General features: G+C 45.1%; 1 protein-coding gene across 2 annotated transcripts in view; it reads right to left on the bottom strand.

The window, feature by feature from the left end:
• Positions 1-708: 708 nt before the first annotated feature.
• Positions 709-15,833, bottom strand: part of LOC144752013 (ras-like protein family member 11A-like) — a 217,727-nt gene continuing 202,602 nt past the window's right edge. For both annotated transcript variants that reach the window (XM_078639974.1, XM_078639973.1), the window contains one exon: positions 709-2,052. In XM_078639974.1, the coding sequence (XP_078496100.1) occupies positions 1,585-2,052 (468 nt within the window). In that variant the 3' untranslated portion in view covers positions 709-1,584. The remainder of the gene's footprint in view (positions 2,053-15,833) is intronic.

The following is a 15,833-nucleotide window of genomic DNA, read 5'->3' as shown; positions in this document are numbered from 1 at the left end:
GCCCTGAGACCACCATGGGATCCTCTGTAAGCCAGCTGTGCTCGGTGAAGGCCATTCATCAAAGACATTCATACTAACTGGAAACCACCAGCGTCAAGAAAATAAGCCACATCCTCGCCAGGTAGGATGCTCTAGGTACAGGCCAACCAATGCGCTGAGAGCCATAGGTGAATCCTCTGAGGGCCATTTATACCTATTCGATACCCTAAGATCACACTGGAATCCTCTCCAAGTCTGCTGTACTCAGTGCAGGCCATTCAGAGACATTCCTTTTAACTGGAAATCACCACCAGCAAAAAGCAGAACAAGTACAGGAACCCAAAGTGTTACTTTGCAGCCCCGCGCTACCAATTACAGAGATGCTGAATACCAAGGCTGCATCGTCCTACACACTCACACCGCTTTCATCCATCACCTTACATTTCCTTTCTCTTTATCTCATACTCACGAGTTCTTTTCCATGCCTACTTTGGTACTTTGCCACTTCCTTTTACCTCCTCCTTCTTCCTCATGTCTCACTTTTCTGCCTTTCTCTCACTTGCTCTGGATCAGAGTCTGATGATGAATATTATACCCCACAAATGAGTGCTGGTGCCCACCACGTGTTAACACCACTATTTCACCACCCCGCAATGATTTATAAAGTGCTATATAAATAGAGCAATATAATACAATCCAAAACTGTCTTTAAAGAAACCACTCTGTTCGGCAATCATTTATTTAGTTACAGCATTAGTTTATTTATATTTTTGCTTCTGCCTGTAAAAAAATATAGCTTGATACAAGATATTCATATATGAAGGTATTATACAAATTAAGAAATTACCTTCAAGAAATATTAGGGTGGATTTCCATTTTTTTTTACTTACTCAACAAAAGCAAATAGACCCTTATGGTGTTTTTAAAGAACTAAAGGGCAGTACTCAGAGGCTTGTGAGATCATATTCCAAAAAGATTGATAAATGGGAAGTTTACTAGTTTAGTGCAGGTCTGTGGTGCATCCTGGTGGCGCCCACCAGGAGTGTAATCCATTCCCAGAGTCAAGTGTGTTCATAGTAAACTTAATGAGTGACGTAACACATCTGCGTTGGCATAGGTAATCAGATCAGTTGTTCAAATTTGTCAGATCTTTGATCTCAATTAAAGGCAATAATGTGTGTCCTAAAGACGCCCATAATGCCCAGTGTTCTATCGACCAAAACACACACACGGTCTAAATTTTTTTAAACAAATATAAATATATAAATATCCACAGTCTCTCCACTGGGTCCACAATGTTGCTGCCGTCCAGTTTCCTTAATTTTGATGATCAGCTGGAAAACCATTTCCATTTGGGATGTCCTACGAAAGATATGGAAAGCTGCATGTACACCGTGGGTGTAGTTCAATTCCCAAGCTGAGTGTTCTTGGCCACTATTGAAGGGAAAAGGTTCCCCAGATGCTTCAAATGCGTCAACTTGGCACCTTGTTCACCACTGGAGACAAGGCGAGAACCCATCCAAAAGGTGGCTCTGCTTGCAAATTTACTTTGTGCTGTGAACCACCTGGAGAATAAATCAATAAGCCAGGGCAGGTCACATGCCATCAGATTACTGCTGTAGACTTAACTCTGGCAGATAGGACCTGCTTGAACCTTCTCTTGAGATCCTGCATGTTGGGTGATTTAGGCCTGATCAAGTGCAGACCTTTCCTCTTCTCGCCGTTGCAGCTGGCCATCATCCTGCTCATCTCCTGGCAGAGATGGTGGAAGGCCTCGTGCACCCCTTCAAAATGTTCCCGGGCCGACACTTCGCAGTAAGTCCCAGAAATCTCATTGGCCAGCTGAAGACCTTCGGACGGCGACACTTGCCGGGCCCGCAGCAGGTCTTCCTTGTTTCCGATCAGCAGCAAGGGGATGTTGGCGTTGGGGTGGATTTTTCTGATATGTTGGTAGAGAGGTCGGATCACCCTGTAGCTGTTGTAGTCCGCGATGGAATAGACCAGAACGAATCCGTCGGCCCAGTACATGGAACGATTGATCTGCTCTTGACAGCAAATACTATCGGTGTCATCCTGTGAAGAAACGAAAAAGAGAAATGTTGTTGGTAGAGGGAAGAACCAGGAAGTCATTTCATACATCATGGAATAAAATGCATCAGGCATGAAAAGGGCAACTGTTGTGCAATGCAATGAACATAGGAGCGGAAGCAATGAACACCCCTCCAGAGACTGCTCCACTGACTGGCAGACCAGTACACATAACTGGACTGTACTTCGAGGTGTACTTTGCATTTAATAAACCGCGTGTTATTACAGTTCAGGTAACAACAGGAGTCCACGGCACTAATGCGTGCCAGTGGATAAAACTACCTGGCACAATGTGGCGTTATCAAAAGAAATTTCAAACAGATCAAAATAACTTTGTAGATCACTTAAAATTGTATGTCTTAAACACAGGGGATACAGAAAAAATAAGGAAAGCATGTCTTCATTTAGGGGTAGCAGAGGTGGCAATCGTCATCTTTGTGTAACAGCTGGCTACTCACGAAGATTGTAACTAGCTTTTGCTCGCTTTTTTGAAGCTGTCTGATTGGGGCAATAAATCTATGTCAGATGGCCAATACCCACTATATGTGGCATTGTCACCAGGCAATCAAAGGGCAGGTGACCGCACTTCAAGGGCAGGTGACCGCACTTCAAGGGCAGGTGACCGCACTTCAAGGGCAGGTGACCGCACTTCAAGGGCAGGTGACCGCACTTCAAGGGCAGGTGACCGCACTTCAAGGGCAGGTGACCGCACTTCAAGGGCAGGTGACCGCACTTCAAGGGCAGGTGACCGCACTTCAAGGGCAGGTGACCGCACTTCAAGGGCAGGTGACCGTACTTCAAGGGCAGTTGACCGCACTTCAAGGGCAGGGGATCGCACTTTCCAAGGGCAGGGGATCGCACTTTCCAAGGGCAGGGGATCGCACTTTCCAAGGGCAGGGGATCGCACTTTCCAAGGGCAGGGGATCGCACTTTCCAAGGGCAGGGGATCGCACTTTCCAAGGGCAGGGGATCGCACTTTTCAAGGGCAGGTGACCGCACTTTTCAAGGGCAGGTGACCGCACTTTTCAAGGGCAGGTGACCGCACTTTTCAAGGGCAGGTGACCGCACTTTTCAAGGGCAGGTGACCGGACAGCATGGCTGAAAGTAGCAAAACGAAGTGCAAAGATGTGGTAAGCACTGGACGCATCATTGTGTTTTGTTTTGCTTTTAACCATGCTGCACAGCAACTGTGCCTCTGTACAACATGGTAAAAAACACATTGACAAAGCCATACAGCTCTTGCATATGTGAGAGCGGATTGGCTTTGTCAATGTTTTTTGTGGTGTCAGGGGTGTGGGTGGGATGGCGCAAGCAACAATGGGTGGGAGGGGATGGTAGCGGTTGCCACAGGGCAAGTAACAGCCTGTGGTAGGGGGACGGGGAAGCATAAAAAATGGTGTAAGCAACAACAGGCAAGCAACAAGCAACAATGCGGGAGGGGGCACAGGTGAAGCATAAACGCAGGGGAGGGGGAGTTAAGCAAAAACGAGGTACAACAGGTATGCAACAACGTGGGAAGGGGTAAGCAACAACAGGGTGAGGGGAACAAATATTGACCACTATGGGGAAGAAGTACCTCAATCACAGAGCAAGCAGTCTTAGGGCGCTGATAAAAATGATAAAAAACAATTAGTACTTGGTCCATGCTCCACGGAAGGGAGAAACAAATGAAGAGAAAGTGAAACTGGTATGTGTCAACCACAAAGGAGCCCACAAATATGAGTGACATTGAAACCAATGAATGGAGAGCAGTGGATGGGCTCCAAACGCCCTTTAAGTTAGTTATCAAAAGATCTTGCAAGGGACAGCACATCTCAGACGATGCCAAAAAAGTGCTACATGTGGGGCAGTGAAGCGACAGACCTTTTGGAAAGGTTAACTGGTTGCCTTGTTGATTGCTGTATTTAAATGTACAGCAGACTAATAGTTCCGAAGAATGTGCTGCATTAAGACGCACATTTGATTTTGCGGGGAATTTAGTGAATATTACTGTATAATTCCAGTGTTTTGGAATTATACGGCTCTGAAGTGATGGGAGGGAGTTCCACGCGTCAGCTATATGGTTAAAGTATGTGCTGACTTCCGATAAGGCTCATAGAACAAGAAGAGTGTGAAACTAGAGATCACAACATAATGTGTCTGTTAGTCTAGACTAGCACCACTTTTGAGGTAACGCAGTCTGGAAAATGTAGACGTGACCCGCCATTCTTGCTAAAACGGGTGCTCGGATGCAAGTATCCCTGATTTCTAGGAATAATGTTCCTACCTAAAGCACGCCAACACTCATACTGGGAACTCGTAGCCCACAACTCAGACACTTACCCAGGCAATATAGTTTACCTTCTGTTTTAGATATTAGCACACACTTGCTAGTCGCTTATTCAATACTGTAAATTAAATGGTAACATCGACAGCAGTTTCTTGGCGAGGCTCATGATGATTCAAGACCTGCTCTCCTCATGGTACTCACAGCAGTGGCTGTATTCATAGCTGTAGTTCACAGGACTCAGTTGTGCAGAATAAACTAACCAGACGGGGTATCGACTGTTGCACCCCTTGCTTGCCTCCATCTCAGCCTACCACGCACACTATTACAATCTAACATGACTACGCCAGGTCAGATGCACATTCCTGCAAGCCATTTTGCCTGTATTCTTCAGCATGTACCTACCGCTCTTTCATCAAGCTCAGACACTACGACACCCCCTTCTACCAATGCTTTACCAACAGAGACCAATACCAAGTCTTGGAAAACAGCAAACGCTGTCGGATATCCTACCATTCAAAGTCCTAAAATTCATGGGCACCAAAACAATACCCTTGTTCTCAAACTCCAAATACAAGTCTGGTCCTCCTCAAAGACCCGCAACTCTGTACCCGTCCTAGAGGAAACCATCCCTGCTCGAGCCCAAAGCCGCCTAGATGTCACCAGACTGTGCTGTAACACTTGACCCCCGTGAACACCCCAGGAACTGGTGGCTTCCGTCACATACATGATCCCTTTGATCCTTTGGTATCAGATAGCTTTGATCATTCAGATCCCTTTGATACTTCATTCATTTGATCCCCCAGAAGGGAAATGAGAAGTTCTTAATATCATAAACTTGGCTAGATTATACAAGCCAATGGCGTCTAAGTGGTTTATAGTGTTACAATGAGACATACCTAGAATTTCTCCCTTCAGGGTACTTTGCTAATGTACTGTGAAACCATAAGAAAACTTCGGACCCTTTGCCTCACCAACAAACACATCCACACAAGTATTAACAACAAAACTCTGTGCCCCGGATGCTTCCTCCAATATGGTAATTCACATCATTCTGTGCAGCTACAAGCAGTCACTGCATCTAAGTGCAGCAAACCAGGATAGATGCCGATTGCGCATTAACTTTCTTTAAGAAAAAGTGATTAAAAAAACTCCCGCTACAAAAGTTGCAGTTTTCCAGGTCTCCTCCAACTTCACAAAATGTAACACTGGATTAGTAAATCATGAGGTATTGTGCATTTGCACATGTAACGTTTTTTTCCAACAAAGAAATGTTTACCCCCAGACACACCTCCCCACCATACAAACATTAATATTGTTAATTTATCTTCTCTTACCCATCCCAGAAAGTCAGATACTACTGCCTTTGATAAGATTACATTTGGGTACAATTTCACAAATCTTGTTTCTGTCAATCAGGATGTAGAATTCACCACCACAAATTGCTCTTTTGTGGACCCAAGTAACTCTTGACTGTACAAGGCTCTAAATGCCTGAGGGGCTATGTCAACCATGAGAAGTCACACTGGGTAGACCACAGAGGAGGACTTTGCTAGGGCTGGTAAGTAATTTTGGGGTGACTAAACATTCCTGAACTATCCAAAAAGCCTTTTGTGAGATCTAAATATCTTTCTAGACAGTGGATACACAGCGGATGAATACAAGGACACTACAAACGCCAATCAAGGTTTTGACTTACAAATGTCCCATTTCTATATACATTGAAACATTTAACCTGTTCAATTACAAACATCTCAATTTGTAGATAGTGTGAATCATCCGTTTCCAGGATGCTCTAGTCCTGTGCATTATCCAGATCAATTTTCAAAACTTCACAGCACATCACAGAAGGTGGATCCAATCGTTTCTGCTGCCTTCCTTCTAGACTTTTCTCCGTAGCTCTGCACTCAACCTCGGATTTCATATAGACAGCGAAATAAGTGATTCAGCATTGAGAACATCCATCACGGGCTTCTACTATTGCCATGTACTCGCCATCAGCAAATTTTGCTCTTATTTCTAGACTGCCAAGATAGTGATAAACATACTCCGGTCAGCAAAGGCCGCTACAACAGTGGGTACTCACAAACATTTTCCCGGGGGCCGCCAAGTTTGGTCTTTGGTGTGACCGAGGGCCGCACTGATGCCTGCGGGTGGGGGGTGTTAACGTCTGTGTAGGGGAAGCAAAGCATGTCTATTTAGTGGCTAAATTCCTGTTTGAAAACCATCACTTTAAGGAAAATACTTCATAATGCATATTTTGAATTACTAAGGTGAAAATGGATCTATAGGTCAATGAAATACACTTTTTGAATTTTGAAAACACTATCCTATTTTTGCACGTTTGCGGTCTTTAAAAATAAAGGTGTGCCTAAAGTTAAGGGCCTTGTTACTTCCTTTCCCTTTCTGCAATTAACTTTTACGTAAGTGCTTGCTTTATATTTAACATTTTTATTTGTGTTTGTGCTGAGTCGAGTAAACAGCAGCTCTGTGCTGCTGCCCGCGGGCCGCACGCAAAGGTTAGCAGGGCCGCATGTGGCACCCAGGCCGTACTTTGAGTGTCACTGCCCTAGACACTCCACCACTCCTTTCATCTCTCGAACAAGTTCTCAGTGTGAGTACCTATACACTGTAAAACACTACCAGGTTAACTCATCCCAGACTGTAGACATTAATATCCTTAAAAATGTCCTTCTTTCAGCGCATATATTTCCAAAACCATAGACAATCCCATTTTTCATGCCATTCCTTCTAGAAGCCCAATCTCTTGCTTCCCAAAAAATGGTCAATCACATCCTATTCTGATTACGGTTAATTCCTCAGGCCCAATGAGTATACTTGCCGACGTGATGTCTGCAAAGACAGTTGCCTTGCTCAGCCACCAAACACTACAAATGTATATTCAGGTTTCATGCAGACGAGCACTACAACTGCATCTTTAAGGTTCTTCAACTGAAGACACTCCAGAAACTACATAGAGTCCAGCATTACACATGATGCCTCATTTTAGGACTGAGATACTTAGACCAAGCCAGCTATCAAGACTCTGCAGAAGCAGACAATTTAACATCATAAGTTCCCCTGGTACACAAAGCCCAGGAAAATCCGCAGTCCTCACCATGGACTGGAATTTGGGGTCCACCCAGAACCAACTCAGACGCAGCCCACATGAGGTGGAGAAGCTTGTAACAAAAAGTAGGCCTCGCTCTAGGATCCTGTGGGAAGAATGAAGTTAGTTTTAGAAAGAAGGGAAGCAGTGAGGGCCCAGGTCCCAACTTGGGCATAACCTGCCCACACAGGAAGGACATCACAGGAAGTCACATTTAACCTCTCAGCCCTTTAGTTGGATATCTGAGCTGATGACGTTGATGGAGAGGATACTGAGGGTTTATAAGGTAGTCAAAACAAAGGACATCAGGGAGTGCCGATGAGTGGCTCATGCAACGCGTCCAATAACCACCAGAGAAAGCAGCCAGTGGGCAGGAAGTGTAGGGGAGCTCAACTCCAGCCCACTGGGGAACCAGCTGGAGGGTGGCAAAAGGAGCCTACCACAGCTTCGGCCTCTGGAAGAGATGCACACCCACCCTTGTGGCACACACGCCATCTCAGTTAACAAAACAGGGTATATATCCTGTCAACAAAAACCATAGCAGCAGTGCAAGCTGTAAAAGCAGCACTGCTGAACAGAGAGTGGATACTTGTGGGGGCTCTGCTGCTGAGAGATGGAGAGGACAGCGTGAGGCCTAAAGTAAGGTCATGGCATCTGAGGACAGCCCTCGCGCCCACCTACTGACAGGTGGAGTCTGATGCACAGGAATTAGTCGGGTCAGACGGTGAGGAGATAAGGGCGGGACATCCGGCTGCAGCCTTCAGCTCGATCACGCTGCCAGCAAGTGCGAGAGACCCGCATGGGACGAAGGGGTTAATTTTCCTTTCAGCTTAGCATGCTTTTTATTATTCCTTCAAGTAGGGCCAATGCTTTATTTTGCATGCTTTCTATTCTGTCTAATAAGGCCAGGCTGGTGAAAGACCACTCCAGCCCCTGGCTTACACTTCACGAGCCAGCGGCTCTCAGCGCAGAGATTTTGGCAGCTGTTAAGCCTCTAATGGAGTTCACATCGACTCTTCCCTCCCCCCCCCACACACAGAGATATTAATTAAAAATAGAAAAACTACATCCTGCGAACGGCAGAGCCCCGGGTTCCAACTCAAGTATCAGTCACTGGAAGTACAACAGCGCGGCGGACAAGAAACAGCTGGAAAGGAATTAAACTCGGCCTGGCTTCTGGTCTGTGGCATGACACGCGCACATACCCGGGCCTGCAACAAAAGCGAAAATGGGCGACGCTGCCAAGATGACAAGAAAGGGCAGAGCAACCAACGACTCCGCTCAAAGCCTGCTTCATGCCGGAGAGGGTGCATTACAGGCTTAACTCTACTATACCCCGGGCCAATGGAATTAAGTGGCAGGGGAGGGTCTGATTATGGGCAAGAAGAGGCAAATTATTAGACCTGGGCAGTAAATTTCGTTCCGCTCGCGGAATTTGCGATATTTTGACATTTTCGCGTTCCGGGCAGAGCGCGAAATTGTCAAAACTTTCGCAATCTGCCATGAAACAAGTATTTTCTTGTTTGCGCTTTATAAATGCGTTCTCACGTGCGAGGTAGCGACTTACCGGGTCCCTGCGTTCGCCGACGCGTTTTCCTATCCGTTCGGCACAAGATGTTGGATTGTTGGTAGCCGGTCGCGCTATCCCGCGCGAGTTTGCGATTGCGAACACGTCATTTGACCCGGAACAGGAAATAAGCATCACGAGCAAGATGGCCACGCCCATTAGCGACCGCATGGGCAAGTTGGAGATAAATTTCCCAGCGAGCACGCAAAAACACTTCGCGAACGGGCAGGAAAAGCAATCTCCGCATCTTCGCGAAAGTTTTGTGCGCTCGCAGAGATTTTGAGCAATTTCGCGATAATTTGCAAAAGTCAGTTTCGCAAATTCCGCCCACCCCTACAAATTATGCGGCACATGTGATATTACTTATTCATTTTGTCATTTGTAAGCTTTCTTTTTTACACTGTCTGGGCATTAACTGTACCTCATTAGTAACAGTTTGAAACCCAAATACAGCAATAAGTCACAGAAAGGTGATTAGTCCAGCTGTGCAAAGGCCTTCCACTGCGCAGCAACACGTCACTGCACTTTTACTACATTTTGAACCGTTTGAGCTACAAGCAATGTTTTTTATTAAAATCTGCATATTACGTGGCAGTTGATGGATTATGTGGCAAATGTGGCAAACCAACAACTAAGCGAAAATCGCTGTGGCCCCGACTATACCTGAAGCTGGAGCCACCAAACAGGCATGATGAGAAGCATTTGCTAATGACGCCACTCCGTGCAGATAGAGTTCCTTGAAGATATCTGTTGTATTTTAGATGTAAATTGAGAACTAACAAAACGCTGCAAGCAGAGGCTCTGGTCATGGAATACCTGCATGAGTTACTCACAACTATCTTACTTTTTGTTCCAACTGATGAGACAGAAACCGAGCGGGAAGGTTGCAATTATGAAATGTTTAGTGGGGTGGCATGTAAGACTGGGCTCTCAGAGGCCACATGCCGGCACCAGGCACTTTTTCCAGGACACTCTTCCTTAGCAGGTGAGCGGTGCTGGAGGTGAGTCACTTGGAACCTGGGGCCACAACAGTAAGTGGTGCACAGTGGTTTACTTCTACAGTGCTACCACCACTGTCGGTACAGAGCGTGGCAACCACATGGTCACATTGTAGCCTAGGACTGAACTATATTCCCGTATTTTACAACCACCAGTGTGGCTGTGCGGCATGGTATGGGCCTCGTCCATCACAGTACAAGCACTTCTGGTACATGCCAGCACTTGCACGCAGTTGCCTTGTTTGAATTTGGAATAAGTGGGTGCTTAAGTGTGTAGTTGTTAGAGTTCATGGGTGTAATCAGGCCTATGAGGAAGCACTGTTGTTACGTGTGAGGTCCCAAGAGGTCCTGCGAACATCTTGCAGCAACTTGACACTCAATACGTAGATGTTTGCTTCAAAGAGGATCCAAGTGGATGTCATCATTGGGTTGTGTACCTACTCCACTCGATCTTACATCAGTTCTGAGCTGCGCATGCCAAATCCGATGCACACCAAAGCTTGTAAGTGTGACTGCCTGGGATGACTTGGTAGAGCCAGAGGTTGCATGTTCAATGCATAGTTCAATCCGGTGTAAGCTGGGTGAGCATGCTTAGTCTGCCCTTGGTTGTGTACCTACTCCACTCGATCTTACATCAGTTCTGAGCTGCGCATGCCAAATCCGATGCACACCAAAGCTTGTAAGTGTGACTGCCTGGGATGACTTGGTAGAGCCAGAGGTTGCTTGTTCAATGCATAGTCCGATCCGGTGTAAACTGGGTGTGCATGCTTAGTCTGCCCTTAGTTAGGAGATTACAGCCAGGATCTAGCATAGTCCACAACTGTGTCTGCTGTGGTGTGACAGGAGTGCAAGGTCCACACAAACAAGTCACAGCCGGTCAATCTACTGCAAGCCACTGTGCTGTCGACCAAGGAGGGAATGTAATGCCGCAGAACAAATCGCCCTGTTAGAGGGAACGGGTGAGCCCCTCACACCAACGTACATGATCCCGCTGGTATCTTTGCTACAAAGACACCAGCACAGCATGTAGTACCCAGGTTCAGAGGTCCATAAGGGCGGGATTCGTGCAAGGACAAATCAGATTAATGCGTGCCGATGAAGTTATGAATAAGCTATTCAGATGGGCATGGAAAGAGCGTAGGACATGGCACGTAGTTTGTGGTGTTTGGAGTATGTGTTCCTAATGTGTAGGGTCGGTGGACTCGACAAAACAGCTGGAAACAACGGTGTGTGTAATAACGTGTTATTGCCTAGTTTGGAACTTCATTGGTGCATGCTTGCATATTCACACAAACAGCTCGTCAACACAATGCCTGCAGGATGCTGGGCAGCTCCAGGCACATCACCGTCAACAACATACACTACACATTTCCGATTGGAAGGAAGACTGCTGCTAGGAAACCGTGGGGTAGTCGTATCTGCACCTTCCTTTCGGATACTGATGAAGAACTTGGTGGGGTACTCAAGTCTCAACAAAGTCCTTCATAGGGTCTTTATATTCACCAGAGGACACTTTCAGCCAAGGCTAGGCTTGATCAGGGTTTCAGGGCTGGCTTTTCTGTTGGAGTTCCCTAAAAAAGGGGTCATTTGGTTTTACAACTGCATATAATAATCTGTCCAGGTCATCGGGGATGATTCTAGGCACCTCGATGTTTGCTTCCCTATCCTAGAGAGGATACTTTATAACTTCCTGGTTGCAAATAGGGTGTGGGATGTCATGTTCAGAAGCCTCAACAATGACTTTGAAAATGATGGGTTTATCAGCAGCTCTGGTGTTGAGGCTCCTGTAAAACTGGACACATCAAATTAGGACACAATGTGGTACAACGAGAGTGCAGAGAAGGATCTGAAACAAATTCTCTCTATAAACAAGCAGTGCAGATCCTGCTCACACACTATGCAGAAGATGAAACAACCAAGAGGAACAACAGACACAAACTTCAAGTAGGGCATTTCCAATAGGCCTCCGTCAAGGTATGACGCGGGTAGTGCTAAATGCAGGCAAGGGAAGGGGTCCTGTTCGAAGCAGGTACAATTTCGAGGCAGTTCTAATGAAGCTTGGACACTTGGAAGTCTAAGGGATGGGCATGGAGGCCCATCGAGTATGGAGCTTACATATCATTGTGCCCAGTTGCAATTCGCCATTGCGGTCACATGCCTGACGCCTCCTTACATGTCCTTTAATGTCAATTATTTGGTCTATCTTGTTGCCACCGTGTGTATTCCATTCTCTTCTTCTGCATGTGATCTTAGCTTGTGTAATTCTCTTTTTTTGATGACTACCGAAGAAAATGGGGTCTTTCTTACAAAACAAATAACCTTGCTAGTTCAATAGAATTAAGAGTGTTTTCTCTAGCTAGGCACATAATGACACTAGTAGTGTTGGTTTATGTAAGCACAAACTTCCCAGTGCCAAGAATCCCAGTAGCGATAATACCAGTTCTCTATAAAATCAATATTGCTCCTTCTTTTTGGTTCCGACTACTTAACCTTCATCACACTTATGCTTGTGGGCAAACCTACGTTGCTCGCTTTTATTCTCTCATTGTGCTTATTGCACTCGCGATACTCTTCTTGTACTTTGAGTATACTCCACCTCTTTCAAATTCTCATGAAATATCAATTTATCTTTATTTTTCCCCAATTTGCTTTTTTCTACACTTCTTTTGCCAACTTCACTGCCACCCTTTCAATCTCTCAACTGATGATTCTTTTTTCATTTGATTTTAGGTCAACCCCCTGATCTTTCTCCCACTTTATGCACATTTTGTTCTTCTTCATTTAGACTTGCAGACTTTTAACCTCTTTGACCCTTCTGTATTTTGTTCATTTACTTCGCTCACCCCTTTATTACTGCAAGGCTCTTCGCCTACCCGTTCATCAAACGTAGGTCTACAACATCAAACGGTGCAAGGAGCTTCAGTGGTGGGCGCAAAATTATTTGTCTCTTAGCATGCTCCTCATAGCCGGAAAAAATGTGTTTTGGTGGAATTTTACAGTAATTTAGTGCCACCAATTCTTGAAGCACCGCCATACCCTCATCTAAATACCCTTAGTTGACTGCGGGTGTCTCCATTTTTCAGTTCTCTCTGGATAAAGGCATTATAAGTAAAATAATTAAATACCTAATATCGGGCCGCAGACCTTCAGATAGATTTCACCGTGTTAAACAAGCAGGGTCTGTCATGGGGCAGGACCATACGCCTATTGCTTTTACAAACCATGAGGGGGAGGGGGCAAGTAAAGAGACAGGGGTTTGTGTTGCAAAGTGACCCAACCCTGTTGCCCCAAAACAAAAGCTTCCTATGCTGCTGGTCCTTTCCGGGGAGTTTTCAACCCCCCACACCCCCATGTACATCAGCAGGGCCCAGCCTCCAAACATCTGGAAACCCACAGTGCACAGGGGTTACCAGCTCATTTGTTCTTCCACTGTGTGGTATCAGCTTCTAATCATTAGATAGTGTGATACACAATGGGACTAGGAGTTGGCAGATCTGTAATGTATACACATCTGCAAACATGCTAAGCTGCATGATGCTGTGTGCACACATGCTCATCCTTGAACTAAAGAAATAAACCATGCCCACCTTTATCTACAGAGAACTGAATCTGGCCAGGTTTTCATTGCTTCTGGGAGTGCCAAAATATGAAACAAGATAAACATCAGTATTGGTAAAGATAATTGTTTTGACACTAGCATCACATGAGGATTGGAAATGTGCACGCCGTACAAACATTAAACCAATTGCCTTTGCCAATGGTTATTTGTGAACACAAAAAACGAATATGAAAATTGGATGTTACAGATTAATACGAGTTTTGTTTTCTGTAGGATCAATATTTCTTAGGTGTTTGTTAGTGCTTACAAGTGCGGTCGGGCGGCTCACCAAATGATTACTCACGTAAAACAGTTCCCACGCATTCTGATAGAACAAGCACTGGCAAAACCAATTGTTTGCGCTTTGAGACCTATCGTTTTCCGTAATAATTTTCAGCCATGCTGAACAGTATCCTCAATGCTATGAAGCATTGTTAAACAAAAAAAAATAAAACACCTTGATACCTGGCATCCGATCTTGTAGGCGACAGCACTACGCAGGAGTGCTTCTACAAAACGATCAGGGACTAAAAATAAAAATAAAAAAAATGCCACAACGTTTATTTATTTATTTTAATCAGGTGATGTGTAAACAACACTAGGGGTTGGGAGTGGTAGCAGAAGCAGCAACGGGGGCAGAAGCAACACGTAGGGTGCTAGAGCGCCATGTTATTTTGAAAATTTGTAGGGGTGCCCCATAATCCCAAGTAGTCAGCACCTACATATTTAGAGGACCATGTTATTGTGTGACTTTATAATATGGTACTAGGCCGGGGATCAGTGCAATATGTAGTTGTGTGCTTATATTGTTTAAAGAACTAAAGTAGTGCCAGATTCGAGAATATGCCTTAAAAAATGTAGAAATTATTGCTTCGTGTTTAAAATGTTGCATTAGATTGAACGTGCCATATTAAAAGTTGCACGTATAGGCTGCCAATTTAAGAAACGCGTGATGCTCTAACATGAAAAGGAATAATGTTTAGAAATGTAATGAAATATTGCTTTAGAATGGTTTAAATGTAATGCTTACGTTGTATTAGAAATGCATTTAAAAGTGTAAAGGCCTGAGACATGAAATTGCCAGCAGAGGCCTAACTGTACTTTTCTTAGCATAACTAGAAAGGCAGGGTTGAATGTTTCCTTGGGAAGAGGCTCCTGTTTACAGTCGAATTTCAAAAAACTTAGAGAGTGTACAGGATTGTTTCTCATGCATTTCTCTTGCAGGTGCAAGGCCATGTAGCTCGTTAGGTAGAATAATCCATTGTTTTAGGAGTTAGGCTGGTAGGAGTGAGAACGAAGTTAGTCTATTGGTATGCGAAACTGCAAAATTTGGCGGAGAAGGTGCCTGGGACCCAAGGACACAGCAACGGTTTTTGGAAGAAGATGGACCTGTGCTGGAAAAGTACAAGGAGCTGCACCTGCCTGAAGGAGGTGTGCCATGGGCGTGTTGACTGTTTTGGGATTTTGTATTAGGGAAAGTGCCCCGAGGGAGGAGAGTCAGTTGCAGTTGAAGACCATCTCAGTCGTAGTGGGGTTAGAGTTGGAGTCAGTCTGAGTCCTGTCTAGGGCAGTCCAATTGGGGATGCAGTTAGACAGGGTCTCAGTGGGAACTAGGCAGGAGAAATTAAGGAGCATCTTAGAACGAGCTCAGTAGCTTCAGCTAATTACTTGCGGAAATTGAATGTGCTACTTATGGAGCCTTCACAGCGGACACCTTTTTCTCTTGCCTGGGAGGAATGTTATGTAGGGATGTCACCTTAGAGTTAGTGTAGAGATAGACAAACCTTTTCTTTCCCATTTGAGCAGATGCAGTAAAGACTTCAAGTGAGAAACAACCAGTGTATGCCTAATGCTACTTGAACTTACGTTGCTCTTTAATCTGAGTCGTCCGAGACTCCTGCGTAGGATTATGTTTGTATTAGTGCCAGTTTATATCTTGAACCTCTTGCTGAGGTGCTTGTATGTTCAGTTATTTTTGGCTTTGTAATAAATCTTTAAACTTTACTTCGTAGTCAGTGGTCCTTTGGATTGAGATGTATCTGGCCTTTGGGAAATTGTCATAAGTATGAAAATAGGGAACTTTACTTCTTTGCAGACTAAAGAGATCCAGTCGGCCAGGGATTCTAAGGATTGGTAAGGACAAATCTGTATGATAATCCCAGTGTCATCAAGGGCATGGACAGGCGGAGGAGAAGCAACATGCGAGAGAGCAATGTGGAGCAGGCAAG

Source organism: Lissotriton helveticus, chromosome 4_2 (assembly GCF_964261635.1).
Source record: "Lissotriton helveticus chromosome 4_2, aLisHel1.1, whole genome shotgun sequence".
Taxonomy (NCBI): Eukaryota; Metazoa; Chordata; class Amphibia; order Caudata; family Salamandridae; genus Lissotriton; species Lissotriton helveticus.
This window is presented reverse-complemented; position numbering and strand designations above follow the sequence as displayed.